The following is a 26,596-nucleotide window of genomic DNA, read 5'->3' as shown; positions in this document are numbered from 1 at the left end:
ATTTAATGTGTTTACAATTACTGAAGTCAGGCTTAACAAATACAACTAAATTATATCAAGAACATATCGATACACGGCAGTGTGCATGAGCTCATATCCATTACAGTGATGCATGTGAGATGGTGTTAAAATTATAAAGTGCAAAATGACAGTGTGTGAAAGGAAAGGTTTTGTGATTTGGGGCGGTGTAAAGTGACCACAAGGTCACAGCGGTGACAGTTAATGGACAAATTAATGTGACAAATGTGACCTTCAGCCCATGCAAACAGCAGCCTGGAAATGAACACGGGTTTCCTGTCACCATGCTGGTTAGGAGGAAATGTAGGATGTAGAGTTTACACACAGACATGCACACACAGTGACTCTTTCCACACCTGCTGGGCACTGCAGGATGTCAGACCCATAGATTGGACAGTTTACATTCAGCGAGGCAGGTTGCTGCCCCTCAGTCCATGTTTCATTTCATAACCTGTCTACCTGTTATATCCCAGGTGTTGACAGTGCTGCAACTAATGCTCAGTTTTCAGTTTGTTCCCCTCAGCTCTGATGCATTGACCTGAGAACAATACTAGTCTCACAAAGGAAAATTTTTGTCTTTCTGTCACTTCTTCTTTGAAACAGTCAGACACTTGAAATATGTATGTATCCTGGGACTCTCTTGACAGCCAGTGAGTACAAATAAAGGCTGATATAAGCAGAAGAAGACCTATTGCATATGAGGATAAAAAAGAGAATCATTTATTATAATTCTGATCATCTAGGTTGAAACGATCAGTATTTCATCTCCAAACAAAGTTTTTGTGCACAGTAATCATTTCAAATGACTGCAATATACTTCATTTCACCAGAATAATTAAAAGGTGGACCTCAAAGTTGCTGCATTTACCCAGCCTTACGGGGACATCTGGTGGCCATAACAGGTACACTAACTGTAAAACCACTGACTATTTTTTTTAATAACTATATACTACCTTTCTTATATCCAGCGGTGGAAATTAACAGATTGAATACATTTACTAAGTGCTACTTCGAGGTGGCCTACTTTACTTGAGTATTTCCACCATATACTTCCATTTCACTGCATTTTGGAGGGAAATATTATACTTTCTCGTTCACTACATTAATTTGACAGCTTTAGTCACTTTCTGTATGAGCACTTTGACCATTTCACCATTGACCCATTAACATCGGAGTACTGTATATTCGCACACGCCGTCCTGGATGTGAAGCTGATAATACAGCGCCCCCTCACAGGCCGAGCCCGGTACTGCAGGCCATCAGGTCTTTTTTTTTGAAGGAGAAGGAGGCGTGTGGCGCTGCTTCACTGACGTCGCCTTCGGCTTCCGAAAACAACCCCAGTTTGTAGAGGAGGCCAATAAAACAGGTACCCAGTGAAATTGTAGACGTTGCAGCTGTATTTCATATTTTTCTTGGGGTTATGAGGCTGTTATTCAGGCGCTGCTTCTAAACGTCTTTGCAGACCAGACAAGCTAAGCTAAGCTAAGCTATGTGCTAACTGGCTAACAGCAGCATTGCATTAAAAAAAAAAAAAAAAAAAAAAAGGCCCGGGCTTGCAGTTTAGGCCCATGTGTGCTAAACAAACTCCTCGATAACTTTGAAAACATTAGGGTTTCGTATCCTGTCAGACCAAAAAGCTACACAAGTCGGGCGCAAATTACGTAATAAAATGCACAGTTTCTATGTGATAAGCAGCTCGGGGTGTATTCAGCTTGACAACGTTTATATTGGTTAGTTTGCCAGGTTAGTTTTTTTTTTTTTTTTTTTTTTTTTTTTATAGCTGCAGACCGTGTAGCTGCTCTCAGAAACTTATACACACAAACCAGAGATCAAATGGACAGGTGACACCTGGGTTTACAAAAAAAAAACCATTTGTGTCATTTAATGATACACAAGCAGAGATAATTCACACTGTTAATGTTGTAAATATTAATGTTGAATGCGATTGAAACTGTCGAAATGTGGGTTGTTTCTTAGGATTAGGTTTACATTTGAATGTAATGGTTATAGCTGAGCATATATAAGTACATTTGCTGTATATTTGTGCTTTCTTTGAAGTTGTAAATGTACCTTACATACTCTTGGTTTCTTGAATATATATATATATATATATATATATACTGTACTGTATATACTGTGTTTTATATTTAATGTTTTTTTACTGCTATTTTATTGCTTTTTTTTTATTCTATTATTATCTTATTGCTTCCTGTATGCTGCTGTAGCGAAAAAAAATTCTCCTTGGAGATTAATAAAGTAACTACCTAACCTAACCTACTAAAAAATTGTGAATTCAGTGCCAGTAAACCCTGTGAGAAATGTATAGATAGTATAGGGAACGGTCTAATCTATTGCCAGTCATATCTACCAGCTTTTGTTTTGTTAAACATTGGTTTGAATGTCTATCATCAGATCGTCTTTGCTGCAGTCGGAGCAGAGTGAATATTTTAGTACACATTGGTGACTTAAGTCCATAAATGTGTACAGAAGCACTCAGTTTAGAAACTGTGTCTGTTTATGTGCGATCTGTATGGAAAATAAATACCAATAAGTGATTAAAACAAACTTGTTTTAACATTTAGTAAGTAAGAGCCATCATGTCTGTTATAGTTGACAACTTATTTACAAGATATCTGTGTGTAATGTAGATTTTCAGAGTCTAAGCCTTGTATTGTTTCGACTTTATGTGCTCGCCGTATCAGAGACAAGTAAAATACTTTGAATGATCAGTAGTTCACAGTATACCGTAGGCATTTTAGTGGGTCTGTAATTTTCCTTGCCCGCTGCTATCTCTATTCAGCTTCAGTTTTGGCATTGTGTTTGCAAATGTGTTGATTGTGGGTTTTGTTCAATTCTGTTGAGGAAGAACTGCTGTAAACTGTCGGATGTTATGATTTCAATATTGATGTGCACGAAATTATGCGGTTTGCGGAAGTTGCGTGCAGTAAATCTATCCGTCGTGCTCTGATGTATTAAACTCAAACATCTTGTTGTCCTCTGTGTAGCAGCCGTGCCCCGCCGCGCCCCCACCCCCAGCGGAGCCGTCATGTGGCAGGAGGCCCGCAAACACGAGCGCAAGCTCCGTGGCATGATGGTAGACTACAAGCGCCGGGGCGAGCGCCGGCGAGAGTACTACGAAAAGATAGTAAGAGACATTGTCATCTGGCGGAGCAGTTTATACCGGCATACTTAAATATTATTACTGCTACAGTGTGTCTCCGTGCCATCGGACTGAGTAAATCTAGTCAAAGTTCAAAGTGCCGGCAGCTTTATTTCTCTCAGTTATTTTTTTATTAAAGCTGTCTAATTGCCACCTAATTTGGACCTGAAGATGAGAGATGAATACGCCAACTTTTACACTTGCAGCGATGTCCTGGACAATAATACAAAATTTGAGAGCAAAGTCTGGATTCCCTTCACAAGACCCTGTAAAGTAGCCACATGAAGCCTGATGTGTCCTACTGGTTTGAATAGAAGATGAAACTAAGAAGTTATAGTGCTTTTTGCAGTCTTATTGCTTTTATGTTATTTTTGCCTTTTGACAGTCTCTTATTTTTCCTTGACAGAAAAAAGATCCGGCTCAGTTTCTTCAGGTTCATGGCAGAGCCTACAAGATCCATCTGGATCCTGCTGTGGCATTGGCCGCAGAGAGCCCTGTGAACATGTGAGGGATAACACACACGCATACACACACACAAACACAAACACAAAACAGATGCAAAACACACGCACAGGACTTGTGGGATCTTGGTGATGAGTTTATAGCTCTTTCCTGTTGTTTTGTCTGAAGGATGCCGTGGCAAGGAGATGCCAACAACATGATTGACAGGTTTGATGTAAGGGCTCACCTGGATTACATTCCCACCTACACCCCTCCACTGCTCAGCACAACGTAAGTTTTGAATTTACTCAGAGCCGTGTTTAACCCCAGAACCTGCCTTTTGGGAATATTTGTTTATGTTTAATTTCTTGCTTTATGGTTATACACGGGACAATTGTTGGGGAATTTACATGATATCTGTCCAAAATATAACGTCATGCATTAGGAGAGAGTGCTGTAAAGTAATAATCGGAGAGGTTTTTGTGTTTCTATTCTTTCATTTTGTTGTTTTGGTAGCTCCACTTATCAAAATACATGTTTGCCTTTTATATAGAACTAATGACTGTACATGTTCATTTGTGTGGTGTTCTCTGCTTTTGTGACTTCTGTAAAGTACTTTGTGTTGCCTTGTTGCTGAAAGGTGCCTTACATTGAAGCTTTAAAGTGTTTTTAATCAGATTTTTCTTTTGATGTAAAATGGGGAAAGAAACTATCAGCATTTAACTTTTCTGTAGTTTATAAATTATCATTTGCCTGAATCAAATACACTCCACGATGCTTTTATTATGTGATTAATGGTTTGATTTATATTGAACATTTCTCAACAGAATACATCATTAAGGTTCACAAAATTGTTGCATGCATCTCCTACCTCATGAGTTGTAATCATGGACATGGTGGTCAGTAACACCACAACAGTACTTTTAATAGAGTTGTTATTGATGAGATTATCTCTTCAGGCTGAAGCTTTGTTCTCAGTCAAAAGCCCAAACTGCTTGGCCTGGTGGGATTTGAGTGTTCATTGAAGTGGTAAATATTACAAACGATCCTCTACTATTTGTTTTGTTCAGCACTCCAGAGCAGGAGATGGAGGAGAGGAAATGTAATTACGAACGCTACAGAGGCCTCGTACAAAATGACTTTGCCACAAGTGAGTGTTTCCACATGATTGTAATTTCAAGAACAACAGACGTCAACAGGGAATAACATGCACATTAACCACCGTTAATACATTACTCACATGCACAGTGCTGCACATGTATTCTTAATTTGACTAGTAGTCTGTTAACCTGATCTCAGTGGGTATATTTTGCAGTTGTGTTCTTGAACTCCCTGCTGTCCTCCTACAGTCTCCGAGGAGCAGTGTTTATACCAGATCTACCTGGACGAGCTCTACGGCGGCCTGCCGAAGCCAAATGAGGACGAGAAGAAAAAGTATGCAATTTAAATGTTAAAGTGGTTTGATCATCCCCTGCTGTGCATTTAAATTGACAATTCTTTGTGTTTCTGGTCACTGAATTTAAGTTGGCGATGCATTCATAAATCCCTCCTTACAATGTGCAGATTGGCTGAGAAAAAGGCCACCATCGGTTACACATATGAAGACAGCACTGTGACGGAGCCCGACCCCCAGTCAGACAAAGATGAGGAGAATTCAGAGAACAGCGAATCCGAAGAGGACGAGGGCATCCCAGATATTGGTGAGGAAATGTGACGGGCATTAATGAGAATCACACATTTGGGGAGTTAAAACTGCAGAGAAAAACCAAAAAGAAAGCTCTGATGTCAAACGGGATAGGATCCAATGCAGAAATGTGCACCCACATTTAAAAACTGCTTCCAGTTTGTACATCCTTACTAGTTTTGAAGAAAACTGGTGGAGTGTTTTGGTAAGTCCTACTCCTCTTGGATGTTTGAGCTTCACTGTCGAGAACGATTTATGTGCAGAGTTCTGTTTTCAAATTCTTCTGCTGAAAGTGCAAAGCACCCCTGACCTCAGCTGAAATTGGAGATTAAGGTGCGCCAGTATGAGCAGGATTTTTGACATCACCACAAGGTTTAAAGCCAGAAGTGTGACGTGCACCAACTCTTAGTGAAGTCGGCTATATCTTGGAAAGAGCAGATCAATGTTTTGAAAGGAAAAATTATTGCATAGATTCTGGATGTTTTTATTTTCCATTTTAACAAGGGAATTCAACTTTTTAATGTCAAAACCACATCAGACACAAATAGAAAACCAGTGAATTTTTATACATCTTAGAGTTTGAACCTGAGGGACCTTCAGAAACTATGTCTGTGTTTAGGGGGGGGGGGGTTGAAATAATGTGTATAAAGTGTGAGGGTAAGATGTGACATGTTAATGTGTTGAAAAGTTACGTTTCATCTCGTGTGTGAATATATAGATGTGGAGGTCGATGTTGATGAGCTGAACCAGGAACAGGTGTTGGACCTAAACAAAATGGCGACTCCGTACGGGATGGCTGAAGGCGACTTTGTCAGGTAACATGTCAGTGATTACATCATCATGTGAAAGTCAAACGAAGGGGCAATCAAAAGGTTTCTAGATTGTTCCTGTTGCTCAGGAACAGAGCGCAGCGTCGAATGGGAAGCAATAACTTCAGGGAGTGATTCTTCCAAGTTACGTCTCTTGACCAATATCAGCACCGGAGTTACTCGTGCTTTTGTGAGCACTGGTACGTGTGCATTTGCAATTTCACCGTCGACCTGAAACTTGAGCAGATAGCGCACACCTAATTGTGTGTCAAATTTGAAGGGAACAGAAGGAAGTAGCAGGGTGCCAAATTCAGTAAGTAACAGGTGGTGGGGTGTCAGGATAGTGTAGTTATACAAGCAAAAAAACAGTTTCAACACGCTGTGATGGTCACAAGAAGGTGTGTAACACGGGTGCTGATGCTGACCAAGTGATGTAATTTGGGATACTTAATCACAAATGTTATTGCTTCCACCTGCTCCGTGTACATCACTTTGCTACGCTCCCTTTGTGCACAACAAGAACGATATCAGGCCTAATGGCTGATTAATTTGTTATGAATAACAATCCCCTGCTGCAAGAGGATGCAGGTGGGTTTAATGTTCACCTGTAGTTAAGTTTCTTAAAAATATTGTCAGAGTTTGCAAAATTACTTTGTTAACTACAGAAACGGATGATATCATTGTCATGATGTTGTTGTTTTTTTTTAAATTATTATTGTAAAAAAAAATATATATATATATATGGGATATATATATATATATATATATATATATATATATATATACATACACTATGCTGCCATGAGGTCTTTAAACCGAAGAGCTTTATTTTCAATTAATAGGTGGTGCAACCACATAAAACACTGATGCCATTTAGTTCAGGGACATTTGTTCATTTTCCTTATCAAACCTACTTCCAGTTTTTGGAGAGTCACTTCATGTTTTGAAAATATTACTGACCGTGCTCATGAATGTGGTTCCATGTTCACCCTGCTGTTATTACAGATGTGTGTATTAATGTAATGCTGTGATTATGTTACCTGTTTGTCAGGATGTTGAGGAAAGACAAGGAGGAAGTGGAGGCCATCAAACATGCCAAAGCTTTGGAAGCGGAGAAGGCCATGTACTCGGTAAGATTATATCCAGGGAGGACATTGTTGGTGTGTGTTTTCTTTACAGTTTTGTAATGGATGTATGCTTCATCGTCTCAGGGCCGCCGCTCTCGCAGACAGAGGAGGGAGTTCAGAGAGAAGAGGCTAAAAGGTCGACAGATCAGCCCACCAAGGTAAATTCATGTTGTTTTTAGAGTTGTTGTTTTTTTTTTTTCCTTCATTAAGAATCCAATTGTATTAACATGCTTATCTTATGTTACTTACTCACTATTTCAGCTATGCCAGGAGAGACAGTCCAACATATGATCCATATAAACGGTAAGTTAACCCGCTGTTTTTTTTGTTTGTTTTCCTTTTCGTGATTCGTTGTGTCCGTGTTTGTATTAAAACTGTCTTTTCGGATCTCTTTCAGGCCAGAGTCAGAATCCAGCTCTGAGTCGCGGTCCCGCTCTCGTTCTCCCGGTCCGGAGAAGATCACCTTCATCACCAGCTTCGGCGGCAGTGACGAGGAAGCTGCGGCAGCGACACAAACAGCTGCTCCTCACTCTGGCCACACCCCCTCCAATTCGCAGCACTCTTCAGGTCATAGCAGGGGCTCCCGGTCGGTAACTTTCCCTCTTCCTGGTTTTTTTCTTTGGTTGTTTTCCTCCTTCAGTCACGATGTTCATTTAAATGACCACATATTATGGCAATGCAAGTATAGCCAAAGCACTGGAATCTGCCTGGCTAATATGAAATTAATAGTACAAATTAATAATTTCAGAAAATGTTATATATATTTGTCCTTTTAAAAAAAGCAGAAATATTCTAAAGATAGGTTAGGTGCTGGGGTCGTATTGGTACTAAAACTTTGTGTCTGTGTTCATTTAGGAGACGAAGGTCATCGTCCAGTCCCTCCCCTTCCTCCTCCTCCCACTCTTCATCTCAGTCCTCCTCTCGCTCATCTTCTCGCTCACGGCGCGCCCGACGAGGACGTGGAGGAAGGGACGGGCGGCGGTCCCGGAGTCGCTCCCGGTCGAGGCGGCGTTCCAGATCTCACTCTAGAGGAAGAGGAGGGAACGGAGGAGGCGGATCCTGGAGGAGACGTGACAGGACTCGATCACGGTCCCGAGACCGGGAGCGAGACCGGGACAGAGACCGGGACAGGAGACGATACTCGGCACGCAAACGAACGAGGTCGGATTGATCTCCCAGCAGCGCCGCAGTTACTGTTTCACAACAAACATCAGTGACCGAAGCCCTTCTCTTTCGTGCCAGGTCCCGCTCCAGCTCACGGCAGGGCGGCAGCTCGAGACGAAGGGGTCGGAGCAGCGGAGGACACCGTCGGGGAGACAGCGGCAGCCGCAGTCCCTCTCTGTCTCCCAGCCGCCCACACCACAGTCCCTCCCCTGCTCACAGAGGGGGCCAGCCTCCTCCCACCACCGTCTCTGACAAGCTAAGAAAGTAAGAAGTCCGAGTGAGCCTTACCACAGGGAGGCGGGAATTTGCACTATTTAACAGACACGCGTGGGAATATAGAAATAATATCTTGTATAAGTTTTATGTAGGATGTTTTCAAACAAACTTTGTACCAGTCACAATGTAAACACACATCCTGACTATTTGAGTAAAAAAACGTTACAAATTTGACTTTAATGATTATTATTTATGTTTTGATAAAATACTGAAGAGTGGTAGAATATATCATGCATACCAGTGGTGGTTCCCAACCTGTTGATCTGGAACTCTCCAGGGGTCAGAGGGTAAACCTGAGGGGTCCCAAGATGATGGACAGAAAGAAATATGAAATATTATTATATGTTTCTAATATTTACAAGTATTATAATCTAAAATACACTGGAATCACATTGACGTAGGAGACCTGTAAAAAGTTGAACGCTTTTGTTGCTTCAGTTCAATGGCTCATCAGACAAAAAGTGTGTTGTAAACTGGACAATGAAGTCCTTCATTCGATTGCTCTCTCGCCAGCATGTTAGCGTGTTTATTATACTCTCTCTTCCAATTTATCCAAAACATTGCGAGGTCATTTATTGTAACTTTTAAGAGGATTATGGATGCTTTAGACCCTTCTGAGGAGAGTAATCATAAATCAATAATAGTAGCGCTGTGACATCGGACCATAATAAATCATAAAACGGTCAGCTTTAACGTCATGAAGTCAGAACAACCTGTTAAGACCAATTTTTATCTCATTTTTGTTAAAGCTTTATTTACCCCTCAGCGTTGAAATGTGTTACAAAGTCCATATTTATTTGAGGATGTCTTTTATCACCTCAGCTTGTACTTTTTCTTCTCTCCTCTCTCCAGGCCTGACACTGCGGGTGGTAAAGAGACGGGAGCTGCCAAAGTCAGTAAGAATTTGATCTAGCTGGGTTTCTTGCTAAAGCCTACGCCTCCCTCATCCCTGACAGGCTGACATGGTTGTCCATCAGACTGGGATGTAGGAGCCATTGTTGCCCACAGAGCAGAAAATGATTTTTTTACTTTACCCTCCCCCCCAAAAAAGTGGACATGCACTGCCATGACAGTATTCTCTCTAACTCTGACAAATGACTGAATTAATGCCGCCATTTCTTTGTGACGTGAACATTCAGGAACTCTTTATTTACTGTCTTCATGGTGCTTCTAGTCTGGCTGGTGAATGTTTGTATGCTGTTCCTCTACGTGTGTGTGAGAGAGTGCGTTGTCTTTCTATATCTGTTTGTAGTCTCAGATGCACTGCAGCGTGTCATCAGTGGCCCCGAGAGGAAGAAGACGACCTCTTTCTCTTATCACCATTTGTCTCATTACAACTTATGAATCGGTGTTGGCCAGGGGACGGAAGGCGTCCCATCAGTCTTGAATGAAAAATAAGACGTGCGCTCTCGACAGTAATATCTGAGCTTGTTTTAACCCGCAGCAGCGCTCGCTCTGCCTCTTCAAGTGAAACGTTTAATGTCTTAACAAACAGTTTAAAGACTCGGGGTGAGAGTTAAAGAAATAGGTTGGTTTTTTTTCCAAAATAGACATTTTGGGAACTTTTTGACCCTCCTTTTCTTCTCGCGCCATTTCCTGGAAAAGACTAAAATGGTTTGAATGCATTCCAACAGTGAAACACAGAGGAGACGTTACGTTGTGAATTTCTGCTGAACTCGCCTGCAGTGTTGTGACCTGCAGTTTTTCTTGCCTGGCCAGGTGTGACTAGCCCAGCGAAGGGTGTGTCGGTGACTAAACACCACTGGCTCTTTCTGAACTTTCTAAACTCATGGCACCTGAATTTGCTCTTCCTTTACTTTATGCCCCCCCCCACCCCCCCCACCCCCTCTCTCACCCCCCTTCTCCTTCTTCAGCCGTCCTCCCTTTTATCTCCCTGACAGTGTTCGTATGTATAAATATGGATCCTGCCCGACAGCAGCAGTTTGCCTCTGTCCACCCACACACGCACACACGCACACACGCACACACACACACACACACACACACACACACACACACACAGCCCGTTTAGCCCGTGTGCCTGTAGATTCAACAAACATCACTTGTTTGTCGCCTTTTATCTCCACCAGCTACTGTACATGAAGGTGATAGTATGGAATTTGTATAACAGCACGGTACCTTTGATCTTGCAGACACACAAACATTCACAGACACCTGTGTCCGGCTGTGAACGGTAGTGCTAACACATCTGTGTCATCTGCAGAGCAAGATGACGCCACAGGAGCGGCTAAAACTACGAATGCAGAAGGCGCTCAACAAGCAGTGTGAGTACAGCCGAGCGGAGCGCCTTCGCTTGTGCTTTGGTTTGTGTCACAGGAAAGACCTTTTCACTGTGAACACATTCAGATGTAGCCCAGATACATTTGGTCCGATTATGCAAATTGTAAAGATTAAAAACACGATTACTTGTGGTTTTTTTTGTTTGTTTGTCTGACCTGCAGCCAAGGCGGATAAAAAAGCGGCACAGGTGAAAATCCAGCTGCAGGAACACAAACGGCAGGTGTGTGTGTGTGTGTGTCTGTGTGTGTGTGTTTGTGTTTGTGTGTGTTTTTCTGTGTTTGTAGTTGGCTCTCTCATCCTCCATTTTCCCTCATTGCTGTTTGTTTATTTTACAGGAACGAGAAGGAGAACTTCGCGCAATGGCACGCAAGATACGCATGAAGTAAGGCTGTGTGTGTGTGTGTGTGTGTGTGTGTGCGTGTGCGCGTGCGTGCGGGTGGAGTGTTTGGCGTTTGTGTGTTGCAACTGTCTGACCCTGAGGCTCTGCATTTAGGGAGCGCGAGCGCCGTGAGAAAGAGAGGGACGAATGGGAGAGACAGTACGGGCGGCAGAGCCACTCGCCTTCTCCTTCCAAATATGGTGAGACTTCAGTGTTTCAAGCGCCCACAGCCGTATGGATCTAATGTAATGACGATAATAATTTGGTTTAGTGAACATGCTGCGTTTATTCCGAGTGCAGTCATGCACACACACACACACACACAGACGTAACCAAAATATTCAATCAGCTGAGCCTCTGTCTGATTCTCTGCCACCAGTTTCTGCTCTGACAGTTTTATTGGCTTTAAGATGTTTCAGCATGCAATTGTTTTGATCGCGGCTCTGTGTCCTCTGTCCCTCAGGCCGGGAATCCAACTCGCACAGAAGGTATGTGAGAGAAGCCGCAACAATCTGAGCAGCTCCAGTGTAGCTGAGTGAATTATGTCTTTGTTCCACATTAACACAAAGGCTCATCACAATACCCGCAGACACAATACTGAGGCTACTTCTACATTAGTCTTGAGACGGCAGGGGCCAAGTGAGGAAAAAGTTAGAAGAAGCATATTCTCCCAATCTATTAATTCCTGAAACCAAACCCAAACTTTATGTGCAGGTAATTATTCCTCAGCTACAGAACCACTCACAGCGCACTTCATGTGGAAAACCTTACTTATACCGGGATCTGCTATCCCTTTCTTCTGAAAACAGACTCCCATTTTTGGTGTCATGGAAGATGATCTACTGAAGTCAGATCTGGTGACTGCGGAGGCCACTGATTGGAGTTCACGAAACATGACCTTTCCTTCATCGTGTTCTAAGCAGCCATTAGAAGAAGGTCAACTGTGGGCCTAAAGAGATTCAGATGGTCAGCAACAATACGCAGACAGGCCGTGATTTTCACACCATGATTGATGGGTATTAATGGGGCCCAAAGTGTGAGAAGAAAACATTCCTCACACCGTGACACCACCACCACCAGCAGCAGCAGCAGCCTGGACAGATGACACGAGGCAACTGCTCAGTTTTGGTGCCTCTGCGGCCTTCTGTTTTCAGTAAGAGGGGAACCCGACCTGGTGTTCTGCTGCCGGAGCCAACCCGCCACTCTTTCTTTCGTTTTTTTTCACGCCACTCTTGAGTAAACGGGAGTAAATATCCCAGGAGCGCAGCAGGTTCAGAAATACTCAAACCAGCCCGTTTGGCATCAACAATCACGTGACGGACATTCTGATGTTTGATGTGAACTTGGAACTGAAGCTCCTGAACTGTCGCGGCACCGCTGCCTTCACGATTGGCTGATTGGATAACGGCATGAACGAGCAGGTGTTCCTAATGAAGTGCTCAGTGAGTGTACTTCCAATTTGTACAACATAAGGTCATTTGCCGGAGACAAGTTTAGAAATGCGTTGAGTCTATCACCGTTTTAAGTCTCAAACAATTCCCCAACCAGTTTTAAATATCACATCGTATCTATATTTTTGATCAAATTCCCTAACATTTTCGTGATGAAACGAATCTTTGCCTTTCCTGTAATGCAGTTTCTTAAATCTATTGCCTTACACGTAGGCCAGCTTTGTCAAATGCGGTGTGGACATATCGGCCAATATATTGATCCAGACAATTTTCTTTACCGTCCGGATCGAGTCTAGATTAAATACAGCTGTGATTCCAGTCCAGCTCGTTAAAAATCATGACTGGACTAATAACCACAAAATGATATTTATTGAGGCTCGGTCTATCACTGACTTGTAGAGTAACTCGACAGCTTAACCATCAAATGTGTTTGGTGTCAAAGTGTTTACGAACGTAAACCACCCCCCCCCCCCCAAAAAAAAAACAACCTAAGATTGTGTTATTAAATCATAAACATGCCTACTTTAGTTTGCACATGTGCTTAGAAGTAATGAATTATCCACTTTTGCACATAATAACTATTTACTTTATATGTATTAGTAAAATTACAGATACCACAGTTAAAATTCAATATAAATATGATGTTGTTGTTGTTGTTTTTTTTTTTGCTGACTTGTTTTTCCCAGGAGGTCACGGTCTCGGTCGCGGAGTCCATACAGCCGACACTGAACTGACGGGTGGGAAACGGGACGCATCCCGCAGAACCTTCAGTACATTAGCTCGTCAGTGGGACATTGTCCAACGAACGCCTAATACATGGAAATACAAAGTCCTGGAGCGACTGGCTAACAATCCACACCTTGAACACATTTGTTCTCTGGTGCTGGTCATGTGTACCGGATCAAACATCTGCGATAGATTCACTAATCACACAGCTGATGGGCTCAGCCACGCTGAGTTTCGTCTGCCCCTTTCATTTCTGCCTCATCTTATAAAGACGGTCCCGTTCAGTTTCTTCACTTCTGCATGTTCCCTCTCTTTTTTTTTGTATTTCCCTCCCGGACAGCTCTTCTCTGTGTGGAGACATTCGTAAGTAACACTAAGCAATACCTGAAGTTTTACCTTATAATCTTCCTCACGTCAAGATGCTCTCCCACACTCTTCCACTCTTGCGAAATAGGAAATACTCAAACTAAAGGACCATTTTAAAGAACATGAACTGGTGTACACAATGGTCATACACGTCCATTAGAAACTTCTCCGTGAAAGCCGATGAATTCAGAGTTCATGCATTCATTAAAACAAATAACCGATTGCTCTTTTTGTACTCCGTCTTCAGCCAGCCGGTTAATAACAGCAAACACCTCCTTTTTTTTTTTCTTTTTTTTTTTGTTAGCGGTAACGTGAAATGTTAAATACAAAACAACAAATAAAACTTCCTTTGAAATTATTTGCTGGGTTTCTGTTTTTCCTGTTCACAATCGGTTTTTGATACACATTATACATGAAGAAATATGAACCGAAATCTTAATGGAGTGCCTTGAATAGTACATCAAATACTGATCACAAGAAGGAGTACATGATATGAATGAGACCTTTATTGCCCCTGGGGGAATTTGCTTTGCACAAAGAGCATCAACAACAACCACACATGACAACACATAATCTGACGTAAAACACAAACATGACACAAAAAAAAGCGGCAAAGTGTAAATATTTTTGGTGAGATTATTTCGTGTGAAGTTTTTTTTTTAAGGCATGCAGGTCGTTATGTATATCAGTAGGAGGCGACATATCGGCGTTTCACCGCCGCTTCTCGTTTCTGAGTCGTTCTCTTAACTTTTCAGGTGCTTTTCTCTGTTTTCTTCATTTTAATGAGGATTTAACAGACCCAGGTGGTCAAGAAGGAAAGGAGAAATGAATGTTACTCTGGTTCCGGTTTGGTTTAGGCAACACCTGTGGGCAACAAGCGAGGCGGTTCCTCTGAGCTGCTGAGGAGGAACTAGATGTCGATTCTCACTATCAGATGTGGAATCAACGATTTAAACAGACAGTTGACTCTCAGTAGAAACAAATACAAAGAAGGCTTTTAAAGTGATAGAAGCTGGTGTTTACGGGAGTGTGTTACCCGAGGAGGGCGGGGTCAGGGTCGGAGCAGCAGAGTGGCGGGGCGGGCGGTGCCTTCAGTCGCCCATGCCCACTTTTGCCCTCCGCTCGCAGCGGGGGAAGAAGCGTGAACTTGAACGCAGCCTTCACAGCTCAGCGCGAGTCCAGGCAGAGGCCAGACAGTGTTATCCGTCCATCTCACGTCGCCAGGGTTTCGGTCAACTTATTGGAGAAGCAGCAGCCTGGACTGGGTCTGGTTTGGTTTGGGTTCGCTGGTTGGGTCCCAGAACGGTGCCAAACGCTCGACGCGATGTCCAGGCGCAAACTTGGAAGCAAACCGCGGCACCTGAGTGCGATTCAAGGTAAAGACGGAGGGGAGAGAGCAGCGGTGTGTGTGTGGGGAGCCGTGAAACTGGTGGCGGACGGATGTGATGCGTTGACGTGAAACTTAAAACGCATTCAGGTCCTGGTTCTGTTTTATTGACAGTTTGGGCGCGTGGTTTGGATGTGCGTCAGCACCGGTTTTCAGATGAATTGATTGGAGCGTTATTCTTTTTTTTTTTTTTTTAATTTCCCACCACGAAAGTGAGTCCTCAAAAGGTTTCAAAGTGTCTCTGTGTTCGCGCTGACCTCAATCGGGCCAATTTAGATGTTTAATCCTGTAGTCAGATTTCACACGCAAATATTTAAATAAGCGCTCATAACGTTCGCGCTGTGTTTGTCCTGCTGCGTATTGTAGATGCAGCAGTTTCCACAGAGGAAGGACCGGTTTATTGGCACGCTGTGTTCAGAGGCTACAGGTCCGAACACGATTATTAATATTTCCAGGTTAGGCGATGATCAAGTTTCTCGCTCGGTCTCTGTCGCACTTTTTTCCCCTTCCTGTTCATCACTTTAAAGCCAAGACGCTGGCTGCGTCCTGCTTCACATCACGCCAGCGGTTTTTAATAGGCTTATCGGCCAATTAAATAATACCCGCAAAATAAAAATGTTGACTAGATTTCCATTCAATCTCAATTGATCCTGTTCGGATTAAAGATGCGGCTCACAAAGACATGTGAGTGAATAAAGACAGAAACTTAAGCCCCATTTGTTTTTGTTTTTTTACAGTTCTGCACTGGAGACCAGTGGTGCATGTCTGGTGTGACCACATGCCCTGACTCAACCGCGCGTGTGTGTATGTGTGTATGTGTGTGTGTGTGTGTGCGTGCGCGCGCGCGTGTGCGTCTAACCGCGCCTTGCAAGTCTGCACAAACAGCTCCGCTATGAAACAGGAAAGGTGACATTTTTGACTAACAACTGGTGAGATCTGACTTCAGACTGTACTGTCTGTACCTGTCCTGTATGCGAGCCGGTCCAGCCTGGGCAGGTGGATTCAGTCCAGGCATCAAGGTGTGCCCGTGATCGGGTTGAGCAATAGACTTCTGACCCCCCCCCCCCTCCCCTCTTCTTCCTCCTCCTCCTCTCCAAAGAGACCTACCTGGTCTGAGACTGCCTGAAGAAATAGCCAGAGTTTACACAGGCTCTCGGGAGGTTTAGTTTAAGTTGTGTGTAGGTCCCTGCCTGCAAACCACATAAGATTTGCTATGTTGTTAATCAGATGAGCTGCCCTGCACACACCGGTGAACACAGAAACACAGGGCTGCTCTTATCTCAAACACCTTCAGTCACTTTTTTCTTTTTTTCCACTTTTATTGCAATCCACTTCCTGTTGAGAAACTCCGGCTGCATGTGACTGACAGGGCAGATTTTCGTTATGAGTGAAAGATGAAACTCTCGGTCCTGATTTTACACTTTTAATTCAGTAAATTGATTTTGACTCATCAACAGAAGGTTGAAGTTTGTGCTAAGATGGACAGTTGGGCTCCTGTCTCTCTCTCTCTCTCTCTCTCTCTCTGTACCCAGCAGCCCCTGCCAGAGAGAGCAGAAATGTTTCTGGGTTGCTTAAAGGAAGTGGTCAGTGTTGGCTGAGCAGATTGGCCTCATTGCTTTTGCGCTTACAACTGAAACTAGCACTTTCAATCACCATGCTTGTTTGTTGTTCCAATGAGGTCAACAGCACTTTGTCAATAATTTGTTAGAGCATGCAATAAACTTATATTCAGAAACCTGAATTAGGTGTGACCCAGTACTCCCTGATAATGTCCATCTGCTTTTCGGGGAGACAACCTTATATCTGTCTCTGAGTTCAAACGTGCTACAGAGAAACATCTGTACTATTTTTACAGACACTGTTAACCCGAAAAAGAGGACTTGGGACACTTTGACTGCAGTAAGAGGGGCATGAAAAATACTACATAAAATAGGAATACTATCAGGAGGTAGGCCTCTTTATTTAAAAAAAAAAAAAAACTGGACAGTGACTGAAGCTGATTTTTTATTATCATTGATTATCACAGATTGTTTTCCTAATTACTCATTTGGTCTATAAAATGTCATGCAGAGTGGAAAAATGCCAAATCATTTTATTCTCAAATAAAACATGATAACATTCACTTTTGAGAAGCTGAAATCTGCTTGAAATTTTACTTAAATGATGAATTTTCTGTCAATCGGTTAAGCATGTAATCAAGTCATTTGTGCACCTTTTATAAACAGTCTTCTTTAGTTTTTCGACACTGGATCTGCACTGTCTGTGTTAACTGACTCCATCCTGGACGTTGTACTTCTACTAAAAAAAAAAAAAAAAAATAAAAAAAAAGTTTTCCTCTGGTAGTATGTGAACTCTCTCTCTCGCCTCCTCTTCCTCAGATGCCACTGTTGTGCCGGATGGCCACAGCTCATCAGGGGACCACCCTCCTCCTCCTCCTCCTCCTCCTCCACAGGTCCGAGCCCCTGACGAGGGTAGTGACCTCCTAACTTGTGGCCAGTGCAGCCAGGCCTTCCCCCTCGCCCACATCCTGGCGTTCATCCAGCACAAACAGGGCGGCTGCGGCTCCCGTAACCCGGCCCCGAACGCCAACGCCACGCCTCCCTCACCTGCCAGCAGAGCACGGCAGCAGGTCAGCAGCGCTGAGCTGGGGCCAGGCTTCATCGAGCTGAGGAGAGGGGCGGCCAGGGACCGAGTCTGGGGGGAGGAGCCCGGCGTGAGAGTGAAGGCGGAGCCCAGCAGAGCAGGTGAGTGCCTGGAAGACGCAGTAGCAGAAACAGAAGAAGAGGGCAGGTTGCTAATTATTGACTCTGTTTTTTTTTGTTTTTTTTTTTTTTTTCCAACCGCCCTCCTCTTCATTTAACAACTGTTCCTCCTCCCTCCCGAGTCCAGCTCATTAACTAGCCGTTGCCATTAGCAGACCTGCGTGAGTTAGTGATGCACGGGCTAATTGTGTGGAAAGGATAGGCGTCAGGAACATTCGGAGGGCACCGAGGCTCCCTGAGGGCTCCACACTGAGCACCTGAGCTCCCTCACATCTCCCTGACTGTCAGTCTCTGAGGTGGAATGGCCAGGTAAACATGTTGCTCATCCACTGCGTCCTGGACAACAGAGACTGAAACCACGTCCCCTGTAACCCAAGACGGGAGCAGGTTTCAGTGTTGACGCGGCCGGTCCGTTTACTTTGTAAAGGGGACTGATGGTTGTAGTCGTGCGCTGCAGTGTGAAACGGTCAGAGGAGGGGATGTGAGAAAGATTGTGTAGCTCTCCTCACTGTCATGACACCGTAATGGAGGACATTGCATCATGTGCCGCTCCTCTGCTATCTCCCACTGTTCTGCCCCGGGCCGAGCCACCTGAGCTCCTGGGAATCGCCTCCATCCTCCTGCTTTTTCTTCATCTTATTCATCCACCGCTTCCTCTTCTTCCCCTCGTCTTCATATTTTCTGTGTCCTAACCCATCCCCTCTTCTTTTTCTGCCTTAACTGTATAAAATATCACCACTGATTTTCCTAAAGGTCTATTTCTTCACGCCTTTCCAGTTGCTGTTTAATTTTTTTTTTTTTTTTTTTTTTTTTTTTAGAGGGGATGAGTAAAAATGTACGCGGACACTGCCATGCCAAATATAATATGTCACGGTGTGGGGGTCAAGCCCATCAAAACTCAATCAGAAAATCATGAATTCTCATTGAAATCCTTTTAAAGAAATTTCATGTCCACCTGAAGAAAATGTGTGCGAGTTTGTTGTGTCTTCCCTGCAAAGGTCAGACGTGAAGGTCACGCTGAATCACAAAAGTGAAGAAATTGTTGTGAGTCTGAAAGATGTTGTAAAGGATTGCAAATGGACGGAGCCTCTTGCGACATGCGCTCGTAGTAGGTACGAGTGCCCCTGAGCACATTTTGAAACTCCCTGTCATGCACGCACACGTTAGCAGTTCCTTCCTTTGTGTAACGCTCAAGGGACGGGTGCACGCTCCGTTTCCGTTTGTCCACAACCTCTCTCGTTTTTCTATTTCACTCTGTTTTTCATCTCTCGCTCTGGTTCTCTTTCGCAGCCAGAGAACACACCAGTTTAGTAATTTGGTGCCCGCAGGATTATACAACAAACCTAACACGTGCACGTGGCGAGGAGGGGGAAAGAGCATGACAGCTCGTGAATAATGCAAAAGTAGTTAAGTTTGGATTAAATTTTTATTCAGGAATGTAGGTTGCATTTGGTTGGAGTTCATAAAAGTACATTTTCCCCCCAGTTTTAGTTTTTACCTTCTCAGTCGAGACAAAGTTTTGAGTTCTTGGATGTCAAATCAGGGAAAGTATATATTTAATTGGACACCCTGCTGCCTTGTGTTGTACTTGAGCTGAGCTGTTTTGTGGGAGAGAAACTGAGCATCTGAAGCGTCGGAGATGACTGAAAGTGAAAGAGCAGTTATCCCACAACACACAGGTCCTCCATCTATTTTCAGTATTCAAGAGAGACGTGTCGAGGACGGAGGAGGAATGGGGGTAGAGCGGCATGGATTACTGAAGAGCTGTGTGCATCTGTCTCATTCCTTTTTATTTATTCTCCTTGTTTGTTTTTTTTTTTTCCTCATCTCCGACGTCCCCCCCCCCCATTTCTTCCCCCCCCCCCCCATCTTCAACACACTTTCGCTTTGCCCTCTTTCAATTTCTCGCCACCCCCCCCTTCTTCCTCTCTTTTCTCCTCCCTCTGCCTCCCAAGGGAAAAGAGATTCTGCCTGCTGCTCGTTAGTGCTCCCAGCCAATCTGCATTTTTAATTAGTAGTTATTGCTTCTGCTTAATATTCAAGTGCTACCCCGGGCCAAATGGGAATCCTTACAAAAAAAAAAAAAAAAAAAAGCAAGGAGTGAGCGGGGAGCGAGTGAAGGAAAGAGAAACCGGCTGGGTATTGTGTTTCACTCCAGGACCCCGAGACAAAAGCACAACCCCCCCCCCCCCCCCCCCCCCCCCCTCACCTCAGGGAAAGATTTGGAGGGTTTTGGGGGGCGGTGGGGGTGAGGGGTACGGGGTTGGAGGATGGGTCTCAAGTACCATCCAAAGGGGTGACATATTTTCGTGGTGTCTCTTGGCCCCCCGTACTACATTATAATCTTTTTATCTCATTTTCTTTTTATCTCTTGAGCCCTGACCTACCTATCGCTCTCCTCTTTTTTTTTTTCTTCCAGCTCTCACTCTTCACCCTATTTTTAAAAGAAGTATCTGAACTTCTCCTGGGTTTCTCCTCAGGCTAGGTTAAAGGACATGAACACCATCGTCTCCAGACAGAGGGAGGGCGGGCGAGGGGAAGAAGAGAAAGAAACAGTTGCTCTCTTTTTCATCTTCACTCTCCTCCCCCCTCCAGTAAAATACAGAAGGATTTGACTTGAGGAAACATGAAAGAGGCTTATATCAGAGTCGGCTTTGAACCTCTCCAAAACTGAAAAAAAGTGGGGAAAAAAAAAAATGTTTTCCTCTCAATTTGGGGATCTTCTCTCCAATTTTGATTTATGCAGAAAGGCCTCATTTGTCAAGCAGGCTGAGTCAGTGCCTGATTTGCATAAAGCGTTCGTTTTCTACGTTCTGCTAATTAGCAATTTGCAGCTTAATTGGAGAGTGGCTCTCGGTTAGGAGACAAAGCTATCCACATATAAAAATATCTCCAGATGTACTTTGCGCCCCGACTTGCCTCTGTCGGCCTTTCAGCTTCCGCATTTCTCTCTTCTGCTTTGGGTCTTACTTTTGCACACACCTTTCCCTTGTTTGGCTCTTTGTCCTCGTTTGAACCGTTCCTCCTCATCACTTGGCCCTTTGTCTGACATTCGAGACCATGGCAGTCTCTCTGCACTGATGCATTTGTCTTTTATTATGTATCACACTAATGTCCAGCGCCTATGACTTAAACACTGCTATCATGAATGTTTTCATATTAATAAGGGATCATCTGACAACTTGTGAAAGGGGTCGCTTTCAATGATAAAACAACACATGATAATCACTCATATCTTCAGTTCTATTTAGCTCTGTTGAGACTTTGAACTCATCGTTTTGATTTTCATTCCCACTGTGCTCACAGAGTTGCAGCAAAAGTTCCACGTGCCCACCACCAAACTGCAGACAGACAAAGTTGGTGCACAATTTAGCAACTAGAGAGCCACATATTTCCTGCAGGCGATGGTGGTGACCAAAACGGAGCTTAAATTAGAGAATATTGGACTTCCTCTCCCCAGGTGGAGAATGACACCCTGCTCTGTTTTGTTTCCAGCTTCTTTCTATTGTTGAGCATTAAGAATGCGCAAAGAATTTATCTCCGGGTGGAAGTTTCAAAAGAGCATGACATTATATTGCTGTATTCTTTACTAACATCCATTAATCAAAACCTCCAACTCTGTTTTGTCCATCTTTGTCTCCAGTGCTGGAGGAGCCCTCTTCATTCACCTGCCAGCAGTGCGAGAGCATGTTTCCATCTGCATGGGCGCTCTTACAGCACGCTCAGCACACACACTGCTTCAGCATCTACCAGGAGGACGAGGAGGATGACACAGACATGGAAGGAGGAGGAGGAGGAGGCCGTAAAGAGCACAAACCTGCTACAGCCACTCTGGACCCACGCCACCTGAGCCAAGCTCTCGCCTCGGCCTTCCAACCCTCCACCCTGCGCCTCGCTCGTTCCCGTCAGACTGGCGCCACCTCCACCAGCATCCAGCAGGCTCTGAACTTTTCAGTGCGACTCAGGGAGCTCGCCGAGGGGAATAATACAACCGCTGGCAGCTCCATCGGAGGCCTGGCGTTGTCTCCATCCTCGTCTCCACCGGCAGCTTCTCCCTTTCCTCAGACTGGCGCCCACCGGGCAGACTTCCACTGCGAGCTGTGTGACCAGAACTTCCGGTCCCTGCGTGCCCTGTCCGCCCATCGCCGGACTCACGCCTGCGCGAGGCCCTATCACTGCGGAGTGTGCGGGCAGGCCTTCGCCCAGAGCGGTCAGCTGGCTCGGCACATAAGGAGCCATCACCGGGAGGCTGGAGGAGGAGGAAATGTATACGAGTCGGTGGAAATGGTCATGATGGAGGAGGATATAGGGAGACAGGGGATGAGAGGGAGGTTTCAGATGCAGCCAGCAGGAATCATGGGAAAGGGAATGGTCGGTACAGACGTGAGAGCGCAGGGCGCCTGTGAGCTGGACCTGTCCCTCCCCAAACACCCCTCCATAGCTTCAGGCCTAATGCTGCTGACCTCCCAGGTTAGACCGCCAGACAGGGAGCTGCTGCGGCTGTACCAGCGCCAGAGAGAGGGTGGAGAGGAGGAGGCAGAGGGGCAGGGAGAGCCCCAGCACACCTCACCCTGTGCCAGCCCCTCTGAAGGCTCACTGGAGAGTGGAGACACGGGAGGGAGCGGTGAGAGCGGCATCGCTAGTGGCAACTGCACCCCCAAACGTCCGGAGATGAGCGACAAGGTGCGAGGAGTTGGAGAGTGGGAGAACGAAAGACGAGAGATCATTGAGAGGGAGAAGGACTGGAGTTCAGCCAAAGTCAGCGAGGCTCTGCAGGAGTGGCAGAGGGACAATGACCGCCGGAGTGGAGAAGGAGTTGCTCACACTGGAGGAAACAATAACAGCTCCTCTGCTGGTTCTGCCGGTAAGAAGAAGAAAGACGAGGCATGCGAGTACTGTGGTAAACATTTCAGAAACAGCAGCAACCTGACTGTGCACCGCCGCAGCCACACAGGTGAGCGGCCCTACCGCTGCGGCCTCTGCAATTATGCCTGCGCACAGAGTTCAAAGTTAACGCGCCACATGAAGACCCACGGTGCCCAGGGGGCGAAGGCCTCCTTCATGTGCCAGCTGTGCGCGGTGCCCTTCACTGTCTACGCCACGCTGGAGAAACATCTGAAGAAAGTTCACGGCCTGAGTCACGCCAGCGTAGGCGCGTACGCACAGGCCAGCGCTGCGGACACTTTAGCTGCTATAAAAGCTGATGGAGAAGCAGCAGCAGTGGTGGTGAAAATGGAGGAGGATGAGGCCAGTTTGGATCGGGTAGAAATGGAGAGCAAAATGCAAAGTGATCTGGTGAGAAGCATGGAGGTGGAGGAGGGGCAGAGCCGAGCAGAGTATGTGGAGAACAGAGGGAGTCCCGTCACAGTGGGCGATCTCTCAACGGAGAGCAGTGCAGAGGCGAGCGTAGCTTTGACTTCTGCACCCTGAGAGCCATTCTCATTCACTCATTGACAGTAAAATAGCACTGTATAGGATTGAACTCACCCATTCAAATGAAAATAACTCATCCCACCACTGAACTGACAGTCGAGTTAAACTGGAGTCTATTTTAAAGAAGAAGCTGCAGCGCTGTAGAAAGCAGCAGGCAGTCCCGCTCTCCCCGCCAGCTCTGAGGCACACAGCAGCCACCATGTTCACGATTGTATGCAAAGCTGCTGATTGAAGTGCCTACAGTTCTTTAGACCACAGAGAAAAACAAGGCCATGACATTCAACGGGGAGATTACCATAGCTCTTGAACAGGAAGTGAACCGCCACAGTCCACGCCGACACAGGAAGCTGATCACCTCGCTGCAGTGCAGGATGCAAAAGACGTTTGATTTATGTCTCTGGTGACCCACTGGACAGGTGGAGACAAATCTTAACTGTCAAGATTATGCAGAGAACAGATTATATAGACTAAAAACGCCTAGCAATAGAACGATGTTAATATATTTTCATCACCAACAAATGTAGAGTTGATAATGTGCTACCTAGCTGTTGCTGGTTTTCTTTTGAGAAGGCCTTTTAAAGACTAAAGATGTTTGAACAGACACAGGGGTGAAATGAATCCAAACACTGTCTGCCTGCAGTTTCTCAGACTCCTCTTTTTAAAGGCGCTTGGTTGTCACAACACTTGTCACTTAACGTAATGTTTACAAGGCCCTCGGGGCCTCGCAAGGTTGTGCTCCGGACTTAGTGACAGTATGTGTGGATAATTTTCTGTTCTGTTTTCTTTTTTTTTTTTTTTCCTAAATTTATAAATGTGAATAAGGAGACTTTAAAATCTCATCTACTGATGTTTTCCATGATTAGTTTCTATGCATAAAAAAAAACTGTAATTTTACATGTGAAACGGGTGTGTATTATTTCTCTCTATTTGTACTTATTATTGTGATGGTAATTTCGCTCTTTCATTGTTTACATTTGTAAAGTGGCGGACTGCTTGAAGCTCTTGCATGTTTTGCAGCAATTTCGTTAGACTTTTTTTTTGTTGTTGGCTGTGTTTGAATTCTTCCTAATTTATGGACACTGCATGTTGGTGGTTGTGCAAATGAAAAAGTTTTTTTCACTGCTGAACTACAGGGTCAAGAGGGGCAGGAGGAGTTAGTTGATTGGTGGAACTTCCACCGTGTGTGTGTGTGTGTGTGTGTGTGTGTGTGTGTGTGTGTGTGTGTGTGTGTGTGTGTACGTGTACGTGTACATAAAATTCTGAAAAAACTCCTCAGGTGACACTTCTACTTGAACCCTCTGTCCTGTGATCGTGTGTCCTAAGCTTGACTGAACTGGTCATTATCGCAGCATCGTGCTTCTGACGGGTCATCGTGCTGGTCATTGGAGAAATTAAACAGGTCAGAGTCTTCCAGTAGATCGCTGTCACCATTTTCGTGACTACTGTGATGAGTTTGTGTTACTGTTATATGATGTGTGCTGCATTCAGGTCAAAACAAGTTTGTGCGTGTGGTTTGAAAGTGATTTTGAATGAGTGCAGTGTTGCTGTTCAGGGATAATATTTTGTACATAGATTGCCATTCTTGCCGTTGCTCTCCGTATTATTATTATTGTTGTTGTATGATCTGCCTGCCTCTGTTTCACGCTCTCCATTTTTCCAAGCATTGCTGATTGTTTCCTTTTACGCTGAACACTGGCTATTGTGACGCTATGGCGCTCTGCTGTCTTTGTAAACTTGACACCATTTTGTAACTGACCTTGTCAAAAGGAGTCTCAATAAAGAATTGAGGTCAAATGTTTTATATTGTTGGATGTTTTTGCTTCGCACCGGATGTTTTTTTTGTTTTTTCTTATTCTGGGACTCACAACAAAGCTTTTGAAACTATTTTTAAGTGTCTTTTCTCACTAGGATGCTGTCTTAGTCACAGTGAGGGTCGTTTCTCTGAGGACTACAGTCAGCGCTGAGTTATTAATTTTTAATGTGAGTGTTTGGATTGGGGACCCTCACTCCTTGTTTACATCCCTGTGATGTTACTGGCTTTGTCTAGAAACACTGTAATGTAATTCTACTGGGGTGGAAGGTGGGGGGTGGGGGGGGTGAGAGCGTGAACTCTACTGTGTGTGTGTGTGTGTGTGTGTGTGTGTGTGTGTGTGTGTGTGTGCGTGTGTGTAGATTTATTTGAGTTGGTGTCAGTCACAGATTGTGAGATGGGTGCTGTGATGGGACATGGGTGACCAGGATTTCTCAGGATACAAAATTGGGGGGCAGTTTGGTTATTGTTTGTGGGCATGTTAGGAGGCAGAGTTGGGTGGGTGAGTAGTGTCAAGGGGTTGGGATAATTGCTGACTCCATTTTAAGGGCATAAAAACCTCTGCTCCAGCATCTCTGGCCTTAACCCCCACACCCCCCCTAATGAAAATTAAGTTCTATGATCCCTCTAGCTCATTAACAGCAGGCCTTTTAATGAGCTTTCAACAGGGTGGGGGCTGGGTAGATGAAGAGGAGGAGTGGGGTTAGATGTATGTGTGTGTGTGTGTGTGTGTGTGTGTGTGTGTGTGTGTGTGTGTGTGTGTGTGTGTGTGTGTGTGTGTGAGGGGGGGGGGGGGTTGTTGCACCAGATGCACACACGCCCACTTCTACCAATTACCATTGTGTTGTTGAGAATAAGGAGGAAGTGAAGACAGAAGCCCCTCGGATCCAGATGAGTCAGTTTGTCCGTTTCTCTCCACAGAGACAGCAGAAAACAAGGAGGGAGGACAGTCCAGGTGACGGGTAACATCGTCCCGTCTCTCCGCTCTGACTGTCTGTTAGGCGCCACAGCCAGCGCCATTTGGTGCTCGTATGGAACCAATTATGTAAGGTAAGGTGATACAGAGCAGAACACAGCATACTAGCCCCTACAGCAAGTGGATATCTTTTCCCGGTCCCTGAGTGCCCTTTGTCTTCCTGCAGTCCACACCTACCTGAGCTGCTGTCAAACCCTGCACAGGTCAGTGTCGGTACCCAAACCAGCCAATCACAATGTGGAGACTTTATCATGTCTGCCAATGTCTAGTCTGATCAGTGACTGCCCATGGGCGATCGTAACATGGACTTTGAGATCTAATAGTTG

The 26,596-nt window shown here is 44.8% G+C and overlaps 2 protein-coding genes across 3 annotated transcripts; both read left to right on the top strand.

Moving 5' to 3' along the window:
- Window positions 1-1,283: 1,283 nt before the first annotated feature.
- clasrp (CLK4-associating serine/arginine rich protein) lies at window positions 1,284-14,260 on the top strand. 2 transcript variants are annotated; one of them, XM_069148171.1, is made up of 21 exons: window positions 1,284-1,384; window positions 3,024-3,163; window positions 3,585-3,682; window positions 3,809-3,910; window positions 4,690-4,769; window positions 4,969-5,053; window positions 5,183-5,319; window positions 6,022-6,118; window positions 7,164-7,242; window positions 7,324-7,397; window positions 7,501-7,542; window positions 7,637-7,825; window positions 8,095-8,400; window positions 8,482-8,667; window positions 9,532-9,571; window positions 10,904-10,964; window positions 11,142-11,200; window positions 11,316-11,362; window positions 11,474-11,559; window positions 11,823-11,847; window positions 13,497-14,260. In XM_069148171.1, exons 2-21 carry the CDS (start codon window positions 3,065-3,067, stop codon window positions 13,537-13,539), a joined length of 1,935 nt encoding a protein of 644 aa, XP_069004272.1. In that variant the 5' UTR covers window positions 1,284-1,384; window positions 3,024-3,064; the 3' UTR covers window positions 13,540-14,260. The 2 variants fall into 2 exon arrangements, with proteins under 2 accessions (XP_069004272.1, XP_069004273.1); XM_069148172.1 differs by lacking the exons at window positions 11,474-11,559; window positions 11,823-11,847; window positions 13,497-14,260 and having other exon boundaries at window positions 9,532-9,575.
- Window positions 14,261-15,071: 811 nt separating this feature from the next.
- On the top strand, window positions 15,072-25,282 carry znf296 (zinc finger protein 296). The gene is made up of 3 exons (XM_069148169.1): window positions 15,072-15,278; window positions 17,668-18,033; window positions 21,695-25,282. The coding sequence occupies exons 1-3, from the start codon at window positions 15,227-15,229 to the stop codon at window positions 23,479-23,481; spliced, it is 2,205 nt and encodes a 734-aa protein (XP_069004270.1). The 5' UTR covers window positions 15,072-15,226; the 3' UTR covers window positions 23,482-25,282.
- The last annotated feature ends 1,314 nt before the right edge of the window (window positions 25,283-26,596 follow it).

Source organism: Embiotoca jacksoni, unplaced genomic scaffold, assembly GCF_022577435.1.
Source record: "Embiotoca jacksoni isolate LCO1_2020_lvr unplaced genomic scaffold, fEmbJac1.0.p SCAF_14, whole genome shotgun sequence".
Classification (NCBI taxonomy): Eukaryota; Metazoa; Chordata; class Actinopteri; family Embiotocidae; genus Embiotoca; species Embiotoca jacksoni.
The sequence above is the reverse complement of the archived record's forward strand: the minus strand, read 5'-3'. Positions and strand labels throughout refer to the sequence as shown.

Excerpts from the sequence above, each read along its gene's own strand:
- clasrp (XM_069148171.1), top strand. The coding sequence starts at position 3,065 with ATGTGGCAGGAGGCCCGCAAACACGAGCGCAAGCTCCGTGGCATGATG. Across the intron at positions 3,911-4,689 it reads CCTCCACTGCTCAGCACAAC|CACTCCAGAGCAGGAGATGG; the intron begins GTAAGTTTTGAA and ends TGTTTTGTTCAG. Across the intron at positions 5,054-5,182 it reads AATGAGGACGAGAAGAAAAA|ATTGGCTGAGAAAAAGGCCA; the intron begins GTATGCAATTTA and ends TACAATGTGCAG.
- znf296 (XM_069148169.1), top strand. The coding sequence starts at position 15,227 with ATGTCCAGGCGCAAACTTGGAAGCAAACCGCGGCACCTGAGTGCGATT. Across the intron at positions 15,279-17,667 it reads GCACCTGAGTGCGATTCAAG|ATGCCACTGTTGTGCCGGAT; the intron begins GTAAAGACGGAG and ends CCTCTTCCTCAG. Across the intron at positions 18,034-21,694 it reads GGCGGAGCCCAGCAGAGCAG|TGCTGGAGGAGCCCTCTTCA; the intron begins GTGAGTGCCTGG and ends CTTTGTCTCCAG.